At 46.1% G+C, this 24,373-nt stretch overlaps 10 protein-coding genes across 10 annotated transcripts; 6 read left to right on the forward strand and 4 right to left on the reverse strand.

Annotated features, from left to right (window-relative positions):
- Positions 1 to 1,151: 1,151 nt before the first annotated feature.
- On the forward strand, positions 1,152 to 2,540 carry ATNIH1004_011390 (M24 family metallopeptidase; the record flags this gene model as incomplete). The annotated part of the gene is made up of 1 exon (XM_033575953.1): positions 1,152 to 2,540. One exon carries the CDS (start codon positions 1,152 to 1,154, stop codon positions 2,538 to 2,540), a length of 1,389 nt encoding a protein of 462 aa, XP_033421808.1.
- Positions 2,541 to 2,860: 320 nt separating this feature from the next.
- On the reverse strand, positions 2,861 to 5,084 carry ATNIH1004_011391 (uncharacterized protein; the record flags this gene model as incomplete). The annotated part of the gene is made up of 7 exons (XM_033575954.1): positions 2,861 to 2,996; positions 3,147 to 3,569; positions 3,646 to 3,823; positions 4,119 to 4,234; positions 4,300 to 4,405; positions 4,482 to 4,592; positions 4,667 to 5,084. The coding sequence occupies 7 exons, from the start codon at positions 5,082 to 5,084 to the stop codon at positions 2,861 to 2,863; spliced, it is 1,488 nt and encodes a 495-aa protein (XP_033421809.1).
- Positions 5,085 to 5,704: 620 nt separating this feature from the next.
- Positions 5,705 to 6,600, forward strand: ATNIH1004_011392 (uncharacterized protein; the record flags this gene model as incomplete). Its single annotated transcript, XM_033575955.1, has 2 exons — positions 5,705 to 5,818; positions 6,226 to 6,600. 2 exons carry the CDS (start codon positions 5,705 to 5,707, stop codon positions 6,598 to 6,600), a joined length of 489 nt encoding a protein of 162 aa, XP_033421810.1.
- Positions 6,601 to 6,814: 214 nt separating this feature from the next.
- Positions 6,815 to 7,930, reverse strand: GLY1 (threonine aldolase family protein; the record flags this gene model as incomplete). The annotated part of the gene is made up of 1 exon (XM_033575956.1): positions 6,815 to 7,930. One exon carries the CDS (start codon positions 7,928 to 7,930, stop codon positions 6,815 to 6,817), a length of 1,116 nt encoding a protein of 371 aa, XP_033421811.1.
- Positions 7,931 to 9,705: 1,775 nt separating this feature from the next.
- Positions 9,706 to 10,438, forward strand: RLP24 (ribosomal eL24 family protein; the record flags this gene model as incomplete). Its single annotated transcript, XM_033575957.1, has 4 exons — positions 9,706 to 9,710; positions 9,767 to 9,790; positions 9,851 to 9,897; positions 9,969 to 10,438. The coding sequence occupies 4 exons, from the start codon at positions 9,706 to 9,708 to the stop codon at positions 10,436 to 10,438; spliced, it is 546 nt and encodes a 181-aa protein (XP_033421812.1).
- A 3,824-nt stretch (positions 10,439 to 14,262) lies between these two features.
- ATNIH1004_011395 (uncharacterized protein) lies at positions 14,263 to 15,210 on the forward strand (the record flags this gene model as incomplete). Its single annotated transcript, XM_033575958.1, has 2 exons — positions 14,263 to 14,503; positions 14,738 to 15,210. 2 exons carry the CDS (start codon positions 14,263 to 14,265, stop codon positions 15,208 to 15,210), a joined length of 714 nt encoding a protein of 237 aa, XP_033421813.1.
- Positions 15,211 to 16,315: 1,105 nt separating this feature from the next.
- Positions 16,316 to 18,143, reverse strand: ATNIH1004_011396 (uncharacterized protein; the record flags this gene model as incomplete). The annotated part of the gene is made up of 7 exons (XM_033575959.1): positions 16,316 to 16,521; positions 16,580 to 16,748; positions 16,818 to 16,936; positions 16,990 to 17,178; positions 17,241 to 17,581; positions 17,629 to 17,764; positions 18,017 to 18,143. 7 exons carry the CDS (start codon positions 18,141 to 18,143, stop codon positions 16,316 to 16,318), a joined length of 1,287 nt encoding a protein of 428 aa, XP_033421814.1.
- Positions 18,144 to 18,827: 684 nt separating this feature from the next.
- Positions 18,828 to 19,861, reverse strand: ATNIH1004_011397 (oxidase ustYa family protein; the record flags this gene model as incomplete). The annotated part of the gene is made up of 5 exons (XM_033575960.1): positions 18,828 to 19,069; positions 19,116 to 19,215; positions 19,269 to 19,399; positions 19,447 to 19,578; positions 19,633 to 19,861. The coding sequence occupies 5 exons, from the start codon at positions 19,859 to 19,861 to the stop codon at positions 18,828 to 18,830; spliced, it is 834 nt and encodes a 277-aa protein (XP_033421815.1).
- An 867-nt stretch (positions 19,862 to 20,728) lies between these two features.
- Positions 20,729 to 21,448, forward strand: ATNIH1004_011398 (uncharacterized protein; the record flags this gene model as incomplete). Its single annotated transcript, XM_033575961.1, has 1 exon — positions 20,729 to 21,448. One exon carries the CDS (start codon positions 20,729 to 20,731, stop codon positions 21,446 to 21,448), a length of 720 nt encoding a protein of 239 aa, XP_033421816.1.
- A 1,717-nt stretch (positions 21,449 to 23,165) lies between these two features.
- ATNIH1004_011399 (uncharacterized protein) lies at positions 23,166 to 24,003 on the forward strand (the record flags this gene model as incomplete). Its single annotated transcript, XM_033575962.1, has 4 exons — positions 23,166 to 23,261; positions 23,314 to 23,512; positions 23,562 to 23,793; positions 23,832 to 24,003. The coding sequence occupies 4 exons, from the start codon at positions 23,166 to 23,168 to the stop codon at positions 24,001 to 24,003; spliced, it is 699 nt and encodes a 232-aa protein (XP_033421817.1).
- Positions 24,004 to 24,373: the final 370 nt, after the last annotated feature.

Below are 24,373 nucleotides of genomic sequence, written 5' to 3' on the forward strand. Positions count from 1 at the left end.
AATTTAAAAACAATCACCGTCATTCAATCCTAGCAAAGGTTTTCAACCGCGGTTGTGAGTCAACCCCTTGCTTCTCCATGGAGCGGTGTTCTTTGAAATCCTTCCGCTCGCCCTTTACCCCGCCTTCTACTTCAACTCTCATTGTTTCCTGCTCAACGAATACAACCATCTGTGTCATACCTATGCGGAGCCTGCGATTGGAAGCTAGCACCGAGAGCTTGAATGGTCAGATCCGGTAACCCGATGATATGTTCGATACAATCCGGTATTGTCAATCTGGATTTCCCTTGTTTTTTCTTGTATTACGGTAGTCTGGTAATTATGCTGTTTTTATTTATACATATTTTTATTTTTATTTCTCTAACTGAGAAATGACAAGTAGAGCTCCAGCAGCTTATCAGTACCTCAGAGCTTCTATACAACAAGATCGGCAGGTAGACTCGTATCATTCATGCCCCACCACTGGCTCGTATTTGAGCCAAAGCTTATTTTGTTGGCTGATATGTCTCGAAGCCACCCGTATTGCCCTAGTATTCGCACGGCATAGTTGGGGTAGATAAGCCCCTCTTGAAGTGGAGATATACACGTGGCTGCAGTGCGTAATTAGAGATCTGTTCGTTCTTACCGGGTTGAAAGATATCGATTCGATATGATACCATACTTGATATACTTGTAGAACGGCATTTGATACTTATAGCTTCAATTGGAGTAGCTGTATACCCTGATTAGACAGTAGGAGGAAGACTTATCTCACAAACCTTTACATTAACATTCCTAACTATGGATGAGTGGTTAAGTTTGACAACACAGTATCTTAGGACGAATGCACCCCGTATTTGAATATAGTCTCCACTTTCCCGCGGGGAAATCTGTTGGGCCGATAAGTCACTGTTCACCGTGGACAGCTATTTTAGTTCTATCTGTCTGGATCGCATTTCCCTTAGGAGCTAGAATGTTACTGGAATACATAGGTGTGTAACATTTCCATAGAAAGGATACAATGTAGATTAGAAATCAAGCTTGACTCCACCTTATCCAAGTTGGATGAAATTCTATATCAAGAACTCCCGTGTCTTCTATTTCATGAAGTGTCTGATAGTCTACAATCTTGAGAACGAACAAATCAACCAACAACTACAACTACAATCAAAATGGCCATCATCACAAAAACACCCCAACCTTTCCAAAAAGCTCTCTACTTCTCCGCAGAAGAGTTTCAAGCCCGACGCAACCGCGCCCTGGAACTCATGAAACGAGAGAACCTCGATGGCTTCCTCATGACCAAGCAAGAATCGCTGTACTATTTCACCGGCTTTGATACTTTCGGTTACGTCTTCTTCCAGGCCATGTACTTCCACAACGACGGCTCCATGCGGCTGATTACTCGAATCCCGGACCTGCGACAGGCGCTGTACACGTCCGTCCTCGAGCAAAAAGACGTGCTTATCCGATCCGACGATGCAGGAAGTAATCCCGTGTCCCTGGTTCCGAAGGTCCTGCAAGACTTTGCTATCAATTCCCCGTCGAAGAGGATCGGATACGAGCCGGATTCTTGTTCCCTGACTCATCGACTTGGGAAATTGCTGGAAGAGGCTGTGGACGGGCTTTGTACCTTAGTCGATCATAGCGATTTATTTACCCGCGAGCTGCGAATCGTGAAATCCGAGGCCGAGATGCGAAAGGTTCGCAAAGCAGCCTACCTGGCTGATTTTGCACTCGTCCGGACTCTCAAGTTAGCGAAACCGGGGGCTTACGAGGGAGATCTATGGCGAGAGATCGTCGGGACCGTCTATGAAGGAGGCGGCGATGACCCAGCAAATGAAAACATTCTTGTGTCCGGAAACAAGGCCGTTCTTACTCGGTATTCTACCGGGAAAGATAAGATCGAGCGACAGCTTACCCTGGAACACGCGGCTGTGTATAAGCATTATCATGCGTGTTTAATGCGCACTATTCCTATAGGCGGGATCACGAAGCTAGCTCGACAAATGCACAAAGTCAACATTTTGCAAATGAAGGCGTGCATGGAAGCTCTAAAACCCGGGCGGGAAATCGGTGACGTGTTTGAAGCGTATGCTCGAGTTGCAGATGAGAATGGATTCCGGGATCAACGGTTCAATTCCTGCGGGTATAGTTTGGGGGCTACTTTCTCTCCGACTTGGATGGATTTCCCGATGTTTGTACGAGGACAGAAGGTGGTTGCTCAGCAGGGAATGGTATTCTTTATTCATATAATTTTGATGGATAAGGCGACCGATACTGCTAGTTCTATAGGACAGACGGTTGAGGTTACTGAGGATGGGTGTGTTTCGTTGTCGAAGTTACCGTTCTGTCTAACCCGGAAGCAAACAATTGCTGCGTGGAAGAAGATCCGGAAGGAGGAGTATGGGTTTAGTGCTGATGAGGAAGATGACGGTGAGAATCTTCAAGATGTGGAGCTATCTGATGGAGAAATTGACGAGGAGGATTATGATGTGGAGTATGACTTTGGAAATTACCAGCCAGCTGCTGCTCTTGGGGACCCAACTCAAAGTGCTTAGAATTTGTTAGCAACCAGGTCATGCGTGGTACGTTGTGAGAACAGATATGATCATATAAGTGGAATGCAAAGTGTATACGGCGGCTGTTTTCTTCCTATGTGGACATCTGTCTCTCCTAAGAATATCCCGTGGAACAAGCAATACATGAGTTCTGTTCCTTTATGTGAGTCTGCGTACTTGGTGAGACACTCCTTTAATAGTAATTTTACAATAATCACATAACCGAATGTGTTTAACTATTCTAAACCTAGAATACCTCCAGCACACGCAGAACTGTGTAACCTACCCATCTGACCTCTGAACAAGAACGAACGAAAAAATCACTCAAAAATACCGTTCAAATACCCCAATACCTTCCCTCTCTTCGGTGGCTCATAAACTGCCTCGTAGAGGTCAATATCGCTCTTGACATTGCCCAGTTGAAGATCCGCCTCTCCCGGTCGAACATATTTAGTCCTTCGAACTATCTTCCAAAACACAAACGCGACAGGAAAGAAACCGACCATCGTATAATTAGTAAAAAACGTTGTAGTGCTCCAATTTCCTCTGATAAAAACAGAATACCCCAATACCAGTGTCATTATGAAAGTTCCGAACAGGGCATACCAGGCGGTATACGGCTGGAGGAATCCTTTATACGGGAGAGTATTCCTATCAATACCTTGGCGACGAAGCGACGCATAAAAATGTAGGTATGTGACAATCGTTCCGAAATAGTTGAGCAGGTATGAAGCCGTGCAGATGCCCACAAGCCAATCGAGGACTGTCGCTGACGATTTGCTGAGTTGCAGTAAAGAGAGGAGGCAGAAAGCCAGCGCTGTTAGCACTGCATAGTACGGGGTACCAAGCTTGTTGCACTTTGCAAAGAATTGAGGAGCTTTGCCATCTATTGCCATGCCGTGGAGAGTGCGGGCGGCAGAGAAAATAACATTATTACCAGCAGAAAGAACGGAAGTCATGATCAGGGCGTTAACTAGATCTGGAAGACCTTTGATTCCGAACTTGACCATCGAAATGACGTAGGGGGAGCTATTTATATACATCAGTTGGATGGATCGAATCCGAAGTAAGAAGGTCACAGGCAGAGGGAGGAATAGCAACTTACGCAGCACCAGTTCCGCTTCCTTCTTTATTCCCTTCAATATAGCCTGCGAGGATTTCGTCATTGTATGGAATGACAATCCCAACACAGAGAGCACCCCCGATAAAGAAGAACATGAGACGCCACACGAATGAAGAATAAGCCTTTCGAAGCAATTTGCGTGGGTTTTCTGCCTCGCCGGCTGTCATAGAAATATACTCCGGTCCGACCATACTATAAGCAAGTAATTAACAGAGTCCCATGAGAGACGGATAGATACGAGAGAAAACTTACGTGAAAGACCCCTGAATCATGCATGACAGCACTCCACAAAAGCGGCCAGCGTCACCAGGAACGAGGTACTCGACGAATGATCCCTTGTATCCTTATTAACAATAGAACAGAAACAAGGTAGGAATTATCCATCAGCGGGGATAGAAGACTGCATACAGGGTTCTTCCAGTAGCGAAAACCATAAGCGTCATTGCGTGGATTACCGCCCACCATCGTGACAAAAGTGTACATCATCAGTCCTAGCATGAGGAAGACTTTGAATATCGACATGTAAAACTCGGACATGCCAAAGTAGCGAACCGTGAGCCCGTTCAAGATTCTTTGCTACCTGTCAGTATTTCTTGCTATTTACTGGAGAACTGGAACAGGGCGTATTAAACATACGCATAAATTACCAAGCAAACCACCACAACTGCGGCCACAGGGACCTTGTCGGTCCAGTAGGTAAGAAGGACATTGATCGCAGTAATTTCGTACGGGATATTAAATGCTGTGGAAGCCATATCCGGTCAGATACAGAAATGAGCTGCAAAAATGGGAGTACGTAAAGCTTAGGTACAACCTACCCATAAGAAAAAAGTAGTTCCACCCCATGGCAAAACTTAAGGCATCATCAACCCAAAATCCAGCCAGCCGAACGAATGGTGATGGGATGGGGAGATAGGTGACCATCTCCGCTATAAAAAATCCAATCATTTAATATACTTCATGCTCCAAGCAATGAAAAAGAGGGCATAGAAAATAAACCCACCAAAACACTCATTGACTGCATAAATAAGGGTCGCATATGCAACAAAACCTAAGAATAGCCCGGCTGGTCCCCCTTTCGGGAGAGATGCTCCCATCTGAACAAATAGAGCTGCAAACATCAGCATCATCGCCTTAATAGGAAGAAGCGATTTTGATTTAATAGGGATGTTCGACTGAGAAGGCCCCTTCGAGGTATTGGATGATTTCATACATGTCCCGATAGCTCCTCCCACAGCAAACAGCTGTATCTCTTTGCCTCCTAGCTTTCGATGTAAATGTTGAGATCCAGCAGAGATGAGCTCCGCCGGCATAGCGCTCTCGCTGCCCGGTTTCAAATCTACATCATAATCAGGATCATTGACCGAGTCTGAGGTTTTCTTCCTGTTGTCCGGCTTGCTGGAATGCGTAGAGGAATCCATTCTTATTCTCTCTTCGCAAGATTGGGTGTTGTGTTTCTGAATTGCCACCGATGTATATATACACGATAGAAATGCTCTTGAACGAAAATCGAGGGATATTAAGAGAGAGGTACCTATATACTATATCACAACTATAAAGACCAAAAGCAGTGGGATATAGTATCTCCGCTCCTGGCCCCATGCTCCATTTTCCGTCCCGGTATCCGTAACTCTATCTTTCCAAGGTTACAAGGTTGAACGGAGATAGGCATCCTCGTATCCCCTCAGTTGGATGAAATGGTTTAACGCCGATCCTTCTTTGTGAATAGATATTGTGTCGTATTACCCCTCTCGGAAGCATACGCTAGTAATATATTCTGTTCCTTTGTTATTCATTTACGTTTTTTATTTTTTATTTATTTTTTTATTTTTTTTGTTGAGAATTGGCTTCCTTTGTTTCTCAACCAAAAAAATAAATAAAAAAATTCTAAGGACCAAGGAATAAACTCATCTTCCCTATCACATGTGCCAAGAAAATTACATACTCTCCACGTACCTTATGCCAACCCCCATCCCTTTGGAGTGAAGCAACACTTGGACCTTCGCATTTCCATCAAGCCAATCTTGGACCACACACACAAATGGCCGAGCATTCTGCCAATACAGGGGTATCTCTCCCCAAACGATTGGCTAATTTCACAAATTCCACTGCCGGTCTAGAAAAGACTCTTCGTCTGATTCAAGCTCTGGCCCAGGTAGGGGCCAATGTTTGTACTGATAATGCTACTGCCATGAGATGCTCAATAGTTGTGTCGCAGCTAGCGTTAGGTGAGTATATCTTACATTCTTGGATATCCTCGGACAATTCGCTGTGGTCCGTGTGTACAACTTGGAGAGTAACAGTACTGCCCAGGGAGGAGATATTTCCGTCTCTGTAGTTTCTTCGGTTGCTTCGAACGTGTTTATAATATCCTGGTTGGAAAGAACACTTCGAAATTGTCCATCTTGACAATCATGGAACTTGCGGAGTTCAGTTGTTTAGGAATGTATTGTCTTCTTGAGGACTTCACTATTGTATTTCGCCCTTTCCGATACCACTCTTGGTCCCCAAATACTATTTTATTAAAAATGACTTACGTGCTATGCTAACCCGCAATGTTAGTTTCATGATATGAACGTCTGGCTGGTTCCTTGGTACACCACAGTTCTCATCGAAGCTAACAAGTTCTGGTTCTATTCCATCTGTATATCTATTACTCGGTCTCTCTTGGAGTCGCTGCTTGGTTTTGCTATACGGCCCAGGACTCCGAAGGGCCGTGGCCAGCAGAAGAAAAAGAAAGAAGACAAGTCTACTTCGTCTGCACCAGGTTCATCAACTACAACTCTATTGGAGCGGATTGTCATCGATAGCTGTGACTTAGCTCTCCCTGGGTCTTTCCTAGGATGGACTGCGCTAGGGGATTTGGAGGTTGGTATGGCCATGATTGTGAGCACAGTTGTTGCTTCGAGAGATATTTGGTCGAAATCTCAGCAATAGATTGTTATGGGTGGAGTATGATTAAGGATATATCAGAGAAAGATTTGGAATATAAGATATATATCTACACGTTGTATAGGCTTATCCCACGTCACCTCAACGTATCACCTAAGATGTGATGACAATGTACATTATAGAAATGGAAAATGGAACTGGAGATGTCATTTTTTGTACACTTTAGCTATAGATAATACTACGTATAGATACCTGCTGCCTAACTATACTCATTCATCTTCGACGTACTGCCATACCCAGATGGGCGAACCTTGGAGACATACCCAGGTGATAAGGTTTTAGTAATTTTGACAGCTTGAGCAATGGCAACCTTAAGCCTCTCGATAGAATCATCACTAATTTGATGATGCAAGGCGATCCGTTCATCCATCAACTTGACATCGAACTTCTCACACTGCTCCAACAATACCCCCATATCAATATTTGACTTTCTAGCGTCGATAAAATAGAAATTGGTGTCAACAGGGATTTGGGGCACAACCCCCAACGTCTCCAAATCCTTGGCCAATTTCTTAGTCTTTTCGTGGGTTTCCCTCATGGTGGGCCATACCTCCTTCAATCCTATCATAGCAGCAGAAGCCAAAACGCCAGCTTGTCGAATACCACCACCCTGTTGCTTTCTCAACCATCGCGCTCTTTTGATATTCTGTTTCGTGCTAGCTAGAACCCCACCAACCGGTGCACCAAGTCCCTTGGAAACACACATGGAAACGCTATCAAAATACTGGCAATACTCGGTTAAGGAATAACCAGTGGCTGCCGCAGCGTTCCACAATCGTGCCCCGTCGCAGTGAACCTTCATGTCATTGGCGTGTGCAAACTCAGAAATCTTTTTAATCTCCTCCATCGGTGTAAGAACACCCCCAATTGTAAGCTCCAGACTAATAACCTTTGTTGGAGCTGTATGGATATCATCTCCCAAAGTGACCCAATTCTTCACATCGTCCAGAGTCAGGTAGATGCCATTTGCAGGGTGGACTGGGGTCACCATGGCCTGAGAGAGCACAGCTAATCCGGATCCTTCTTCGGCATATACATGAGCCCGATAATCACATAGCACGGAATGCGGAGGCTGGTGGAGGTGAATTCGAACGCCTATTTGGTTGCCCATAGTACCGGATAACATGAACAGGGCATCCTCCATTCCAGTTAATCGGGCGATTTCGTTTTGAAATTCCGTTGTGGTGTTGTCTTCTTCGTATACGTCGTCGCCGAATGTAGCGTTAACCATTGCTTCCAACATGGCTGAGGTTGGAGTGGTGAAGGTATCGCTGCGGAAGTCGTTGGATGCTCTGGATGATTGGGGACTCGGCATTGTTTCTGATTTGATGGTGTGTCTGTGTCAATATTTATCAATAGATTCTGTGATATGAAGAGGTTTTGTTTAAATGGCTCCGGCGCTTGAATATATAGATAGCATCCACATGATATCTCGGTGAATACAGACAGCTGTATCAGGATACTCCCGAGTATACGAGGTTACCGTCATCTCCACTGTCCGTGAGGGGAGGCCCCACATTAAACAAACTGTTTTGGCGGACTGAATGTACTTTCCCGCGGTCAAGTCTAGTTGTATTGTTACCCCATTGCATACAGCTACATCCCTGAGCACTATCAATACCACACCTTGTAGTATAAAACCTGCCTAACCTAACTAGTCTATCGTATCGAATACAGCATGAAGCTCTAGTTAATCTTTGTTGTAGTTTTTACTAATAGAGTAATATTAGAAAGTAGGTCAGCGATATCTGCAACACCACAACTTCCTATTTAGGTAATTTTGACGTTGTACGGCATGTCTCTAGAGCCAGAAAATATAGCAAATCACGTCCCCCGACAATATCATGCATCTACCAATAATCTTATTTTATCACAGGCATTTATATCAAATCACACTCTATTTTCCTACAAAGAAAAACAGGAATGTCTACATATCATCTCTAACCAAGGAAATCCCCCACCTAGCTCTCTCATTGCACGTTTCTCGCATGGCTCCCACTCAATCTGTGGTAGACAGCCGACATCGAGAATTAGATCTTTTGCTTCAAATGCCGCTCTCACTATATATGTTCTGCGCATGCTTGTGAAGACTATCTTGAGTGTGAAAAAGGCAGTTAGATCGCGGAGGAGACATAGCAGTTTCGTGAAAACGTACAGAGCGTCTCCCTAGAACTCTCCACGCCTGGGAGCCACACTATCAATTACAAAAACCAAAGTAATCAACTTTGGCACTTGTCCAACGATCCTAACTAGCAGGTCAATGAATGCGCCTAGGCTACCGTTTTGTAGAAAAGGTATGTAGAGATGGGATAGTGAGAAACTATCAAGCTCGAGTTGTCCAGGTTTCTGTCTGTTAAGGCTGGTGAGTAATGGCCGGCCGTCAAAGACCTCACCGGCATCAGATGCATCAGTTTGTCGCCCGCAGAAAAACACTGCACAGATAAACGGGTCTTGAGTTCTGACTTCTGAGTGCCTGAGCTAGTGTGGTGCACCTGAAATCCCAGTGAATTAGCAGCTTTTCTGAAAGGGAACTACTGCGGCAACACCGATTATACCTAATTAGGCATAACAATCACGTGACTAAGTACCTGACCGGGCGCCACTAGGCAAAGTTGTTGGAGCATATCACCATACATAGGCGCCTCCGGGTTTGACCTCGCTTAGTCATAATTTATGTAAGCTAGTTCTTAGTAACTAACTTAGTAACTTAGTGGTCACCCGACCACTGGCCACCCATTCAATGGAACAAGTAATCGCTTCCAACATCGGAAGGTCATCACATGATTTCTCAATTAAGGTGCCAGGTTCTGATCCTTGGCGGAGCCATGTTTATCCGACCATGATGAGCGTATTCTTGGCATAGACTCGTCATGGTCCAAAAAAAGCGGTAAGTCTTGTGGCAGAATTTTAGCCCACACCGAGGTTTTTAGACCACACCAAGCTCCGGAGTAGACCAGCCAGCCTTTCCTCTTTTAGTCAGAGGAGAAATGCCAGTACTCACCGCCTTATTATCCTGTTATCAAAGAATTTTTTATCTTCAGTTGGTACTCCACACCTCTTATATCGACAGCAACCCTCACAACCGTCAAGATGAGGTGTGTTCCGCTGATAATCCGTCTTGAAATTCTATCCGCATGCTAACTGACCATAGGGTTGAAACTTGTTTTTTCTGCAGGTTAGTTCTAACCATTTATCGAGGCGTCGCAAGCAGAGTTCCAAATTAACAACCCCATAGTCGTCCGACGTATCCTTCCAAGGGGATTACGTTTGTCAGAAATGATGGTATGCGATTCCAAAGATCCCATAAATTTCATACTCTGTGTGGAGAGTGGCGCTGACGTCTGGCGCTAAAGCCAAGGCTTTCAGATTCTGTCGCTCCAAATGCCAACGGGCCTTCACCAAGAAACGCCAGGCTCGGAAGGTGAAATGGACTAAGATCTCCCGTCAACATGCCGGCAAGGAAATGACTGTCGACCGCACATTGCAATTCTCCGCCCGCCGCAACGTTCCCACCCGCTACAACCGCCAGCTGATGGCTCAGACCATCCACGCCATGGAGCGTGTCAGTGAGATTCGGGCGCGTCGTGAGCGTGTCTTCTACAAAAAGCGCATGGCTGGTAATCGGGCCCGTGAGGCTGCAGAAAACTTCAAGCTGGTATCTGAGAACGAGCACTTGTTGCCCCGTGAGCTGCGCAGCACCGAGAATACGGATGTCAAGGTTGCGGATGTGGTGCGGCCGCATAAGGTGTTCAAGAGTGAGACACGCAGACTCCGGACGAAGGTTGATGGTGGTGTTGAGGAGGAGGCAATGGATATGGATTGAGTGGATGACTGCTGGATCTGGTTAACTCTGTTACCCCATTTTCTACGAGCGTTGTTTTTTATGTTAAAAGAATTCTGTTCCCTATTTTCGTATACCTCGGGGCACCTCTCGCAATCAATGAATAGATTATTCCGAAATGCACTGTTTTCACCAGCTACTGAGTATTTAGGTAGGAATTTGCAAAGGGCTGGGATGCCCTTAATTCCACAGTAATCCATCTATATCTTGAGAGAGTGAACTTATTCTAGACCCTGTGTAGCAAAGATATATGTCATCAATTGGCATATTTTCCTCCTCTCTAATTTGTTGTTTATAGGAGGTATCGGTCTTGGCAAATACCGCCTGGTGTCGTATCCGTATCCGTTCCCCGGGCATTCGTCATCATCTCATCTTTTCTACAGCTTAAACTCCTCGCTTCCTGATCAAGACTGCTGATTTGATAAGCGCTATCACATGCATTATACGTAGTGCTCGGACAAAGTTGGTTGTATGTTGAGATCGACGCTGGCTCAATGCCTCCTCGACGATCCCATAAGAAGTCACGCAATGGCTGCCAGGAATGCAAAAGACGCCACATCAAAGTATGCTTTATTTTCACACCTAAACGATCATATACTAATTGTATAAGTGCAATGAACAATACCCCTGCAGCAACTGTTCTAGTCATGGTATCACATGCAGTTTTATTGCCCCAGTGAATCTTTCGAGTCGGCAAAGCCCTTCAATATCCCAGAGCTCTTCAACTCGGCTAGGAACAGCAACCCCTACGCCTGGTCTTTTGAATAAGGACCAGCCGTCATTATTGTCAACCCCGGATACTGCAAAATCAAGTAATGCGGCGTTATTTGATCTGCTCTCTGATACTCTCCATGATGTCCCCACAATACAGAAAGAAAATTGGGTACGCGACCTAGAACTGATGCACCATTTCTGTACTGTCACATGCAACACGCTTGCAATGCGTGAGGATATGCGGTACACCTGGCGTGTAGTTGTCCCAGTGGAGGGCTATGAAAATGAATTTGTAATGCATGGCATTCTGGCTGTTTCGGCCTTGCATCGAGCATATCTCTTCCCTTCGCGCAAGCCACTATATCTGGAATGCTCTGACTACCATCAAGCCTGTGGATTACGCATGTTTCGGGCTATTATATCCTCTTCTATGAAGCGGGAGAACTGGCAGGCTATCTTTTGCTTTGCTTCGATGGTTGTTATATGGGTTTGCGGGCTCCCGGTTCGATCTGCAGATTTCCGTCTCCCATGTCCAATCTCGAACACCGTGGAATTATTTTCGGTTATCAGAGGGATAAGAGCTATTCTGGAGCCGTTTACAGAACCTTTGAGGAATTCTAAATTAGCACCTTTTGTGCATGGTGCTTTTGCACATCCTATCAATTTGCTGCCGAGGTTCGTGTTCCCTTCTTAACTCAAAAGATTGCAAAGAAAAGAGAATTCCAACTCAGATTAAATTCGTTTACAGTTCGGCAGATGAGTCTCTGCTCCCGAGAGATATATTTACTCAAATCGATAACTTAAGGAAATTCGTCGAAGGCAGCAGTCTTGAACAAGATGAACAAGAGGACTATTTGACAGCCATAAACTTTATGAAAGTCACGGCCGAACACCTGGTCACTGCTGGACTACACATTGAAATTGGGATGTCCTTACTATGGCCCTATATGTTACCGCAACGTGTTATGCTGGCGATCCAGGAACGCCAGCCGCTAGGGCTTATACTATTGGCTCACTTTTGTGTAATATTTCATCTTTTTGATGGTCTTTGGTTTTTCAGGGGCTGGGCAAGACAAGTACTTGCGGAGATTGTCCGGTGTATGCCCTCTTCCTATGCCACTTGGTTGGGCTGGCCAAGAGAGCATATTTTGAACCCTACGTGATGCAATGCAATGATTGACAATCTTTTGCAACGCTACCTACCTTATCATGAAATGCTAGTTCTATATTATTCACTTTTGGATACGTAAAGTGTTTCACCTTGTATATATTGTTTATGGTATCTGGTTGCGATATGGGGTTTAGAACAGCTTATTGTACATGAGTTGTTGTTAGATAACGTGGCTGACTAGGTAATACTTGAGGTTGTTTGGAGAGACAGGGACATAACAAAGAGTATCTTTTTAGAGTTAAGTATCACGTCAGCTCGTGGGGGGAGAGCTCATCAAGGAGACTTTAATAGATGTATCTCGTTTCCCACCACATTGACTAAAAGGGGGAAAGGAAATATTATTAAAGAGAGTTATTATGTACCACGAAAATAATTATGTTTGTAAAGCGAGGACCTGTGAATTCCCTCTTCCGGTTAGCTTTGCCGCTTCCGGTATGGCTTCGATACGCCGTCCTGTAATCACCGCCCGCCTCGTCCTCCCAAGTATATAAGAATCCTCCCTCGCTGTTCTTAGCACTTCCCCTTCCAACTTCTTCTTCCTCCCCAATTCTACCCCCTATATTCTGCACTCACCAAGTCGGGGGCTGGTCGTCTCATCCGTCCATTAGTTCCTCACTCAGCCCCCCTCTTTTTTTTTTCCCCATCCATCGGAAATTGCAGCTGCGCCCTCACCCCGTCTCCAATTCCAGTTTCCTCTACCTCCATCCGGCTTGATCTGACCAGCCTTGGAGCTGATTCTGTCTTCCTCTGTTTTATTATGCAGTGAATTTATTCATATTTTCTGTTCTCTGTTTGCCAACCTCTATTAGACCATGCGTCGACTTGAGAACCCGCTTTTTCGAACGGTCTTCTATCTTCTATGGTATCTTCTGCCCTTCGTACTCCCCTCTTCAAGAAAGAGACCGACACCAACCCCCGACAGGCTCCAAGGATGATTGTGGCTTACTACTAACCCCACTCTCCTAACCCTTTCCGCGACCCCACGTCTTGGGTTGCATTTTCGCCCCAACCATGTAGATCCCGTGTGCCGTTGCCTGCGGTTGGATTGCTCAGATGACGACGAAACCACGCCTGGGAGAAACAAACCCAATGGCATAAATGCCTCAACGGCGATTCCGTGGGTTATTTTCGCCGCCGTCACCGATCGCAGCCCTGCGAAATGCGGTTCTCCAAGGTCTAGAACCGAATATCACGGCCGACTAATAACCGATTGGAGCTCCGTCCTCGACTTTCCGGTCTGCTGCGCCCGTATGAGACTTGATAACGGATAGACCGATGCTAGAAACACGGTCATTCGCTGATGTGGGCTTTCTTATCGAAGGTCGCTGTGCTCTCTTGCTCCCATGACCAGTGCGGTGAAGTCGCTCGTCGTGTCGCCTTGAGCTATTACCCTTTGCGGTTAATGTTTGGCCAATCCCTCGAATTGATTTTACAACCTCTCTGTAGCGGCCGATGCATTATATTGGCTGGATTCTAAGTGAGGTATGCAACTAAAATTTCGAGGCGCCTAGCAGCGTGGATTATGCCGCAGTATCGTGCAACGCCGCGGCCAGTTGGATTAATCATCCTGGAAGACGGCATTATCGGAATTTCCGTACCCTCTCGTCAAGATCTGAGGAGTTTGGATTTCTCCAGGGCTTACGTCGCTACCTGGCTGACTGGCTATAAATACTCTCATCCATCTCGAGTTGAACAGCAGTGCAAACCGCGCAGTATATCCTCCCAAAACACTACCCCTTCCAAGTAATTCAATTCGTTTCCAGCTTCTTATGTCGTTCAGCACGGTCCGCCAGATCTCCTACAACGGACCTCTGGTCACATCATCGTCTCATGTCCCAAACCACAATTCAGCACTCCCCCGTCCCTTTACTCCCCGCTGCCGCGCAGTTTTCCTTCTTCACTGACCTCTACCTTTGGCATCATGAATCATCCCCTGCCCCCCAAACCTCCCGTTTCCAAGTATTTTTTCCATGCGTACATTCCGCGCGTTCCTTGTGTCCGTGATCTTGGAACCCTAGCGGGGAACTCCACGACTCGACGGATTGACCGTGGTGAATGTCTTCCCGTGAACAGCGGACCCAAATTTTCTTCAGGCCATCAACCGTCCCCAATTGAGACGAACTGCACCCCTCTCGCCGCAGAGATCCTGCCATCCGGCGAAGGTACGTACGGGTCTGCCCCGTCTAGTTAGCGAGGGAGCCTTGCTTAGTAGTGATCTTTCTAGATTCTTTCCGAGAGCTCAAAAGCGACTGTGACGAGATGAGCAGTGAGATTTGCCACACCCAGATACCCTTTTTTCTTCGGAGCTCGGAATAATGATGCTGCACGGAGTGATAAATCGTTGGTCTCTCTACGATGTGTTGATGGTGGGAAATGTCATGTCACTATCAAACCAGCCGCCTCTGAAGTTCCAGAAGCAGGTCCATCTTCCTCTAAAGACCCCACCGGTGCCAATCATGATGACGGTCACGTGATCCTGATACCGGATGAAGGCGAGAGATGCGTGCCGGACGTAACGCGATTGGAGAACTGTACTGTTTCATATCAGTCGGCTGAGCAACAGCTTCCGCGACCTGGCATTCAGCATTCTACCGAGAGCACCCGACTAGATCCTGCTGGTCGAAAGAGGCTGACCAGCGCCGCTTTAGAAACCGAGATTGAAACAAGCGGCCCCCAAACAAGGGCCAAGGTGAGAGCTAAAGCAAGAGCCGAAGCATCCCATTGCTTTCCTGTGTCTCGCAGGATTCAGCCTTATTCCACGGCCGAAGATGACCTCTTCCGGAAGTTAGTGGTTAGGGGGCTCCCGTGGGAGCAGGTCCAGATGGAATTCAGTCAAGTCTTTACCGGAAGGAATGTGAGGTCTCTGTAGGCGCGTTGGTCGAGAAACGTCAAGCTTACTGTTCCGTTGGTAAGGTGCTCAAAGCGCAGGAGAGGTGATTGATAGTCACCCACGATACTCGAATTAAGTCTTGAGTCTTTCCAGTTATTAGTTAATCGCCAAAGCGTTAGCTAGTAGACATTGTGCCAACTAAAAATGAGTTACAACCAAACGCCCATTTCCTTGTCCACCGATAATTCAATCAAACACTAAACTTTTGGCTTGCGTGTACCGGGCTAGCTGCTACTGATCTCGTCCCTACCGTTGGTTCTGCTCAAATTCAAATTCACTACCGTAGCCATCTCGGCGGCAGCAACACGCCCATAAGCCTGGTGAAGCGGAAAGTAAAATCACAAAGGAGATTTGGTCATCTGGAATTATCTGTCACCAATCATCAACCCTGTCCAATTAGACTCCAGGAAATGCCTCTGACGCACCCGCTCCCTTCCAAATGATGACTTGCCTAGCTTATCCTAGCCACAGCCATTTCATAATTACCTTACGAACTTGAGTTGTGCTCTTTATCATTGTACCATCGGACGGTTCTCGAATTTTTTCTGCGTATTGCACTTCATTATCGGGTAGTCGTCTAGCCATTCAAGGCAAGCTCACCTACTTTATTATGTAAGTAGATTCTATCAGAACTTCTAATTTTTGAAAGAAAAAGTAGTTAGGCACTTGACTATTGCCTGTGGCTTACTGTTGACAGAGGAATGTGAAGGGAGTACAAATTACCAGCCCACACGGCAACCCAGCACGTTCACTGCGCCAAACGCGTCCTCATGCGAGTCTATCCTTCACGCCATCACCTAACAATACCATCGCTTAGATGCTTAGCGATGACAAGACAAATAGGGTCATCTAACCATCCAGTTCGTACAAATTTCCTGCAGCTTGCCGCCGGGTGATCTTGCGTAGCAACTTTTCCCTTCCAGATACGGTTTCCAAAACTCAAAAGCTACTGCGACGGGATAGGAAGCATCCGATATATCACCACTTCCATATTCATTATTCTTTCATGTGCGGAACAACAGTAATTCAAGAGATTCTTCAACGAAAGGCGCGTAAGAATCACACCTTTTCTCTGCGCTTATTTCTACGGACGAATCCATTCGTGTTGTAGCAGCTCAGCTGCAGACTTCCGAGACCCTGGGTCGATTTCGAGCATACCCTTAATGAAGTCAACAAAGATCGGGACTTCAGCTTCGGGCATATCGATAGGTTTCAGGAAAGGTTTTGTCGTGCCATTAACTAGGCGTTCAAGGCAGGTGGGTTTTAGGTTAGGAATTCGGAGAAGATTTCCTGGAACACACCAGATTAGAATAATAATAGAATATCAACGAAGGTCAAGAGAGCTTACCTTGCTTGTCAAAGAAGTGTGCTGCACGATTACCTTTTTCTATGAAATGAAGCGGAAACTGGCCAAGGACTTCAATGATCCTTGCTAGATGGTCATCTTCAACCGTCCACGTTCCATTCGATGATGCTTCCCCAGAGAAAAGAACTATTCCTTGCACAAGCTCCATAATCTGTTACAGTGAATGAGTCAAAACAAATTGCATTGTGATGCACAGGTTTATCAAACAAGATGTTCTTACGATGCACCCGAGACTCCATATATCAACGCCAGTATCCCAAGGGGCGCCTATCGTCACTTCAGGAGCCCTCAGAGCTTGCGACTGGATTAGGTCCGACAAATGACGTTCCCTCCAAGACGCTATATAACGATAATAAGTCTCATGAGCGACGAAAATGAAATAGCTTACTTACCAACACCGAAATCGATTAACCTGACGTGGAGACTTTTTGATTCCGATACTAGCGATGTCGGGATGACCTCTCGAAGAGGTGTTGTAACATCACGTTGAGAGTCAGTTCGCGCAGGAACCTCCGATAGATAGTGGGAAATAGTACTACTCGGATTCTCCAGCTCTAGTAGTATATTTGTTGGCTTCAAATCTCATTAAGAAAAGAGACGTCAGCCTTACAATAAAGGTTTATGTCATGGAATCTGCCCATACCAGTATGAATAATACCACACTCTCCGTGCAGGAAATCAAGCGCTAGGAGAAGCTGTCGTGTAATCACTTTCACAGCCTTCACAGGTAGCTTTCCATCTTCGTACTTGGCGGCTTGAAAGTCTAGGTGATGTCCTAGCACGTCGAACGCTAAGCAAACGTGATCTCCATTGGGTCCTGTCTGCGTAAATTGCTCGAGAAGATGGGACACATAGTCGCGGCCCTGATGAGAACTACGCCTCGAAACTTCCAAAATTCTCGAGAGGATTTCTCTTTCAAAGATGTCATGGTGGCCACCATAACAATCAGCTCTCAGCACCTTGAGTGCTACATATTTCTGATGCCTACACTTAACTGTTAGCTTAGTAACCCGCAGCAGTAGATAACGTACTTAGAATCTCTAGCTAGCCAAACTGTCGAATATTGGCCATATCCCAGTTTCCTTAGAATAGCGTATTGGCCATTTTTGAAACTATCACCAAAGGAAACAGGATGAAACCCTCCGGGTTTGTAATAATCTGGTTCTTCTGCAACTGGGTAAGAATTGACGTGCTCCACTGATGCCAGTCGAGAGAACAGTAATTTTGAAATTTGAGAACGAGATTTTTTTTTAGGCACTCTTTTATTAAACTCATAATGTTAGCGGAGTTCCTCACAATCACAGTTGCACCTAGTTTTGGAGGTCGCCGCAGCGGGAAGACCGTCATTTATATATGTTTTGCGAGTGTTAGGGACCTACCATATTCGGTATGGTCACGTGGCCTCACTTAGTCACCCACCTAGATAGTCAGCTCGCCCGAGCCCCTGAATTGAAGAGAATTGTGCCTCGCGAACAGTTAAAGCAGCGGCTAGAAGTTGGTAGGTACGGGTGGAAATGCGGCCGTAAACGGCGGCGATAGTGGTCATTTTCAGCGTCGGTTTCACAGGTCCTCACATTCTAGGTGTAATTTTTTTTTTTTTTTTTTGGTACACCCGAGTTCCATGTCATAACATAAAACGGGTCTGAATAGTTTCAAAATATACATTTTAATAACGACCACCAGTATAATTAATATTCTATTTTCTTCAAGCATTCCACTAGGAATAAATCCGTGTAGTGCCTCTAGCCAAGTTGGTATATCAGATTTATTAAGCATGAGGACTAGAAAGCTTATGTAGTTTTAGCTCCACCTATGCTTGCCATTAGCGTTCTATCATGAGTTTCATATCCAATAATTAGTATTAAAAGGTAATCAATCATCCATGCTGGCGACTCTCATCCCAGGCTGAAAGACAGGGATATTAGATTTGATCTTTGACGTACTGGCATTGATCGATGATATGATCCCCTACAAGGAAGTACTGCCAAGTGCCTTACGTATGGCCTTAGGTTTAGACGATCGAACGGAAGGAATTCAATATGAGTTTTATAACTGCCTTTTTACGTTTCATTTAATTTTTTTTTTTCTAGTCTGAGCTTATTTTGGGTGATTAACTTGGAATATAAATAAAACTTTACAGCCCAAGGCAATCTTATTTACAATACAGAACAACTCCAGATAATCGTGACTGTATAATATAACACATATGTACAACTCATTATCATATCCATTACGGCACCGCCTCAAACACCCTGTCGCCCTTATTCGGCGGCTCTAAGAAATCCGAAGGAACCGACTCTGGAAGCTGGTTCTTCTCCGCCCAGTTGCGAATGGCATCGAAATTGCGACATTGATGCTTCGTATTGAAGTCCACGAACGGCTCCGGATTATCAGGATGAACCCAGACCTGTCCTAGAACACCAATGTCGATCGAGCACATGAGCTGCTGTCTGAGGATATCGAGACAATGGGCTGCGAGATCAGTACGCGATGGTATATATTCCAGTGCGAAACTTACAGACGTGTCGTCGGACGATGTAATCATCGTTTGTGAAGGCTCCTTTGCCCTGTTTATGGTAGTAATCGTAGTTGTAGTAGAGGGATTGGCGGAGGAGGTTCTGTTTCGTTAGTACTTTCGCGGGAAGAATGATAAGGAAGAGTGTTCACATACCAGGCAATGAAGATGATGGAGACCTTCCACATTTGCAGGGTAACCCCCACCGTACTTTTCATTGATTTTGACTTGGTCTTTTGCGAGGCCTGATCGTTCTGCTTCCTCTGGAGGAACTCTGATGCTTCGGTCTACATGTCGTTAGATAGAGTTAAGTTTAAACTGCGCTGAAGCTCACAATTGGCACCGAGAGCTTCCCACGCTGCATCTACCTCTGGACCAGCATCCTTGCGATAGACGTTCTCGTTGAGGAAGGACCCGTTGAACTGTACTTGATGATACGCGATGCCGACGTTGGAGATCACGGGTGCTGTCGTCGATTAGCATTTTCGGTGTCGGGGAAGTTGAAGACAAGGACGCCTACAATATTGCGAAACTCGCAATGTGCAAGCTTTCTCTGAATCCTTTTGTTGATGCGAGACAACAGCACCGATCCCGCATGATATGATGGCCGTGGCGATGAGGAGGAAAATTGTTCCATATTTTTCTCGTACGCTGCTCTGCGCATTGCGGTCGTATCTCCACCGTGCCTCCTCGTCCGATAGGAGCTTATCGTTTACTTCCATTTCGTCTGACGGTGGTGTTTGTCCCATTGTGATGTGTGAGCAACTGCGTGGAAAGTGAGGTCGAGAAATCGGAGTGGGAGTTGCTAGCCTTGCGACCGCAGGGTCTTATGAGGCTGTCCAACTGGGTTTAGGAAACAACCAGATGGGAATATTTCCGAGGCGACCGACCCAATAAAAACCGCGAGGGACTTGCCATGATGGTAAAAATATCTCAGTCACGTTGCAACATTGCTGAGTTGTGAGACACGACCCGGTTTTCTGCAGGAGTCGGCAAAATAAGTGCGGTGTCTGAGACATTAGACATTTAGCCGCAGCGCCATGTCTCACTGGGGAACTGCCGTTTCGATTTAGCACTCCGTATTATACGGAGATATACGGAGATGTGGAGGACCCGCTCGGCTGGGGAAGGCCGATTTTGGAACCAAGTGAGACATTGACGCAAGGCTTGTGTTGTTCGCGAAGTCCAACTTTCGAGCTGGAAACAGTCGCTTGTGGGCAGTGAGCGTCCTGAGATAGGGTCTGGGATGTATAGAATGCTCGTCAACCGCGTTAATTAGCCGATGATCACCTCTTCTGCTACTGCCTGGTGGTCGGCGAGTTCCATGGTTACGAGGTGGCACTGCGTCCTCGCGAATTAATGCAGCATCGGAATCGCTGTTGATTGGAACTATCCAGGATCCAGTTCTTCCTGGGTCATGGAGCTGATGAAGATCATCCGAGACATGCCCAATGATGGCAATCCTCACCGTGGAAGCTGGTAGTGTATCTATTTATATTCGGAGCTGTGTACATATCCAGTGGAATTATAAATATATCAAGGGAAACTGCTTGTAGAATTCTAAGTTATCTCTAAACTCTCATCTCTTCTATCCGTCTCATCTCCAAAGGTTCAAAATGCATTTCTCTTCCAAGTCTCTTCTTTTATTCCTCGGCAGTAACTTGCTGGCCGCCAATGCTGCCCCTGTCAGCTCTTCCACTACCGGAAGTACCACTACCACCGCACCTGCAGGCTATGGTGACTATGGAAACTACGGCAACTACGGCTCGTATGGCTCCTACAAGCGGGACTCCGTTCCCCAGGAGCCCAAGAAGGAGACCACTACCTCTAGTGCAACTGCTACAGCGACCTCAGGGCCCGGTGACTATGGCAACTATGGCAACTACGGAAACTACGGTACTTATCAAAACTATCAGCTGAGCAAACGTGGCGATAAGGACGAGGAGCCAAAACCTGCCTCGACGACGTCGTCCACCACGGCTCCCACATCGACCAGTCCTGCAGAATATGGAAGCTATGGTGACTACGGAAACTATGGCCAGTATGGCTCGTATGGCTCCTATAAGAGGGACGTTGAGCCAGATAAGAAGGAAGAAACTTCCCAGACTACTACTACCACAAAAGCGACCCCTACCAGCCCGGCCGAGTATGGAAGCTACGGTGATTATGGCAACTATGGCCAGTATGGATCATACGGCTCATACAAGAGGGATGTTCCAGAGGATAAGAAAGAGCCTTCCACTGTAACGTCTACTGTAAAGCCGACTTCGACTGGTCCCGCTGACTATGGAAACTACGGCAACTATGGGAACTACGGAAACTACCAGTCTTATTAAATGTTGGTTACGGGGCGAGTGACACGATGCTACGTTGTTACAATTGATTGTGTGACTTTGATCTGAAGCGCCTATAATCTTTGTCTAGGTAAGCGGAAATGTCGATGGTGTTACTAGAGAGCCGATGGTGTTGAACAGTGTTCCGAGTCATGTTACGTATTAGATCTTGATTCCATAGCGCCCATAATATGAAGCAATGTATGTTAATCGCTGATCTTCTAGTATAATATGAGTGCATTCCAGGATAACACGTGCGATACTCTGTACCGTCAGTTAAGTAATTAAGATACAACCAGCTGAGTTATGTTTGTCGGGGCCGATATAGTCTTTGTAGAACTGGGATCATCAGCTAATATTGGATTCCCAGCGACTGACCTGCAACTTGCATAAAGAACATTCCAGGAGGCCACCCCTAGCATCAATGAAATGAGAATTTTCGACCGCCGAGGTGTTGGTGGAATTCCCTCATCCTGAATTGCTTGTTGCAATGTGAAAGCGACAATATTTTATACTCTTCCTGTCATATCTACGTTTCCCGGCGGACAAACTACAACAGCATAGTATGGAATCGCCAGGTTCGTGAAACCTACCAACCGAACCCATTAACCATCATCCAGATCCCCAACCCCTACCTGAGAAACAAAGCGCTATATCGGCGCGCGATGCCGACGTCGTGAATGATACACGACCTCGCGTCAACGAGCGCAAGCTCCTAGCCAAGATTGATAGACACGTCGTGCCCTGTCTATGGGTCATATATCTGCCCTCATTTTAGATCGGTGAGCATACCGACTCGTTGGGAGATATGAATTAAGCATGGACAGTGTCAATATAAGTAATGCGGCTATCATGGGTCTGAAAGAGGAGTTGGATATAGAAAATCGAACTGAGTTTAATACTGCGTTAACGATACAATATTCTCATGAAGAAATTTAGGCCCCATGTGTGGTGTATGTCTCTGTACTTTTCCTTCTGCGTTATAAGGCTAATTGTTTGCACAGTACCACTGTGCATGTTTGGATTTGGACTCATCTCGATATGTCAAGGTTTGGTCCACAACTGGGGTGGATTGATGACCAGGAGATGGTTCCTGGGGATGTTTGAGTCGGGTCTGGTTCCAGGTAGTATGTCTTTATACGATTCATCATCGCCACTACTGACGAGGATAGGCTACTATATGATGGGAATGTGGTACAAGCGCAGCGAGACCCAGAAATGATACAGTGGATTTTTCACCGCGACCGCCGTGGCCGGAGCATTCGGCGGTCTTCTAGCTAGCACGATCGGTAAAATGGATGTCCTGCGATGCCATCGTGGCTGGTGATGGGTTTTCATCATTGAAGGGGTTCTTACCTGTGTTGTGGCCATCGCATGTTTCTTTCTCGTGGGCGATTTCCCCGAAAATGCAGAACGGCTCAGCGAGGAGGAGTGCGAATTCGCTCTTGCGAGACTCGTCGAGGATTCGGGGAAGTCTGCGCCACAGGCTAAGATAGGCATTCAAGATGTCCTGGATGTTTTTAAAGACTGTATGTATTCCTGGGTACAAATGCTCTTGTCTCTAATGTAAAGTAGACAAAGTATTCCTGGGCGGGTGTATTACTTTGGGCTGTGCATCCCTATATATGGTATGATTTGAGGATCCTTCAGGCTCTACATTTAACTCAATATACAACAGCATATGCAAACTTCGCACCAACTATCATCAAGACCTACGGCTATGGGAACATGTCCTCTACATGATGATATGATCCAGCTAACCATCCAGCCATCAAACACAACACTTCTCGATCCCACCCTGGGTAGCCGCAGTCGCGTACGTCTCAGACAGAGTACGCCACCGATACTTCTTCGCTGTTTGTCCGAAGCTCATTGCACTGGCGGGACTGGGCATCCTGATGAAAATCTATGGTCCCATTCATCAGCACGTGCAATATGGTGCTCTATTCCTGGTCGTTAGTGGAGCATTCAGTGCATTGCCTATCCTTGCCTGCTGGTACGCTATGAACTTGGCGGGTCATCGAAGGAAAAGCGTAGGTACAGCGTGGCAGGATGTGTTTGGCAATTGTGAGTCATACTTTATAGCCCGGGTTTGGTGGTAGTCTAATTGTTGTAGTGGGCGGAATTATCGCTCTGTATTGTTTCTTGTCGAAGGATTCTCCTTCATATCATGATGGATATATCCTCTGTATTGCGTTCACTTGTTTCACAATTCTCACCGCGACGATGTATCTCGTCGATGTGTGGTATGAGAATGGGCGTCGTGATCGAGCTGCTGCAAGGGGTGAGGGACAGGATATCTCCGAGGAGATGAAAGAGTTGATGGGTGATTTGGCACCTAGCCATCGGTATGTTTATTGATATCCGGAGTTATCCTGTGTGGTAGCGACATACCGTACGCCGATGATGACGTGAAATTCCATACGTCGCGCCAGGATGCCTATCACTTTGAGGATGAAAGTCTCGCGGAGAAGAATAACCACGGGGATTCCCTGGGCTTGTTTCCCAGGTTGAAGAGGAAAGAGGCGTCTTCTTCTGGGCTATTTTATAATAATTGATTTATGAAATGATTGTCGGTCACTTTGTATTTTTAGGACGCAGTTGGATATTGCAGTCCTTGTATATCCGGGAAAGAAGGAAACATATTGCTATTTTTTTGTGAGCTACAGAAGGGCGGCGCCTGAATCAGTTTGGAACAGATATTCTACTCCGAAATAAGGCAATCTGGGCAGAATATCACAGACCCACTCTTGTAGTAACCTTTGTCGACGCCACATTGACTCTTGTTTCGGAAACTCCAGTAGAATCAAAGCGGAATTTCCTAAGCCACCACCTCCAGCTACCAAAATCAAAGGAAAACGAGGATGTCATTTCCGAGTCACGGAGTTTCCGTTGAAATAATAGTTCCCTTTCGGGCATTATATACAC

The sequence above is a fragment of the Aspergillus tanneri genome (genome assembly GCF_003426965.1).
Source record: "Aspergillus tanneri strain NIH1004 chromosome Unknown AapTan_8_pilon_pilon_pilon, whole genome shotgun sequence".
NCBI lineage: Eukaryota > Fungi > Ascomycota > Eurotiomycetes > Eurotiales > Aspergillaceae > Aspergillus > Aspergillus tanneri.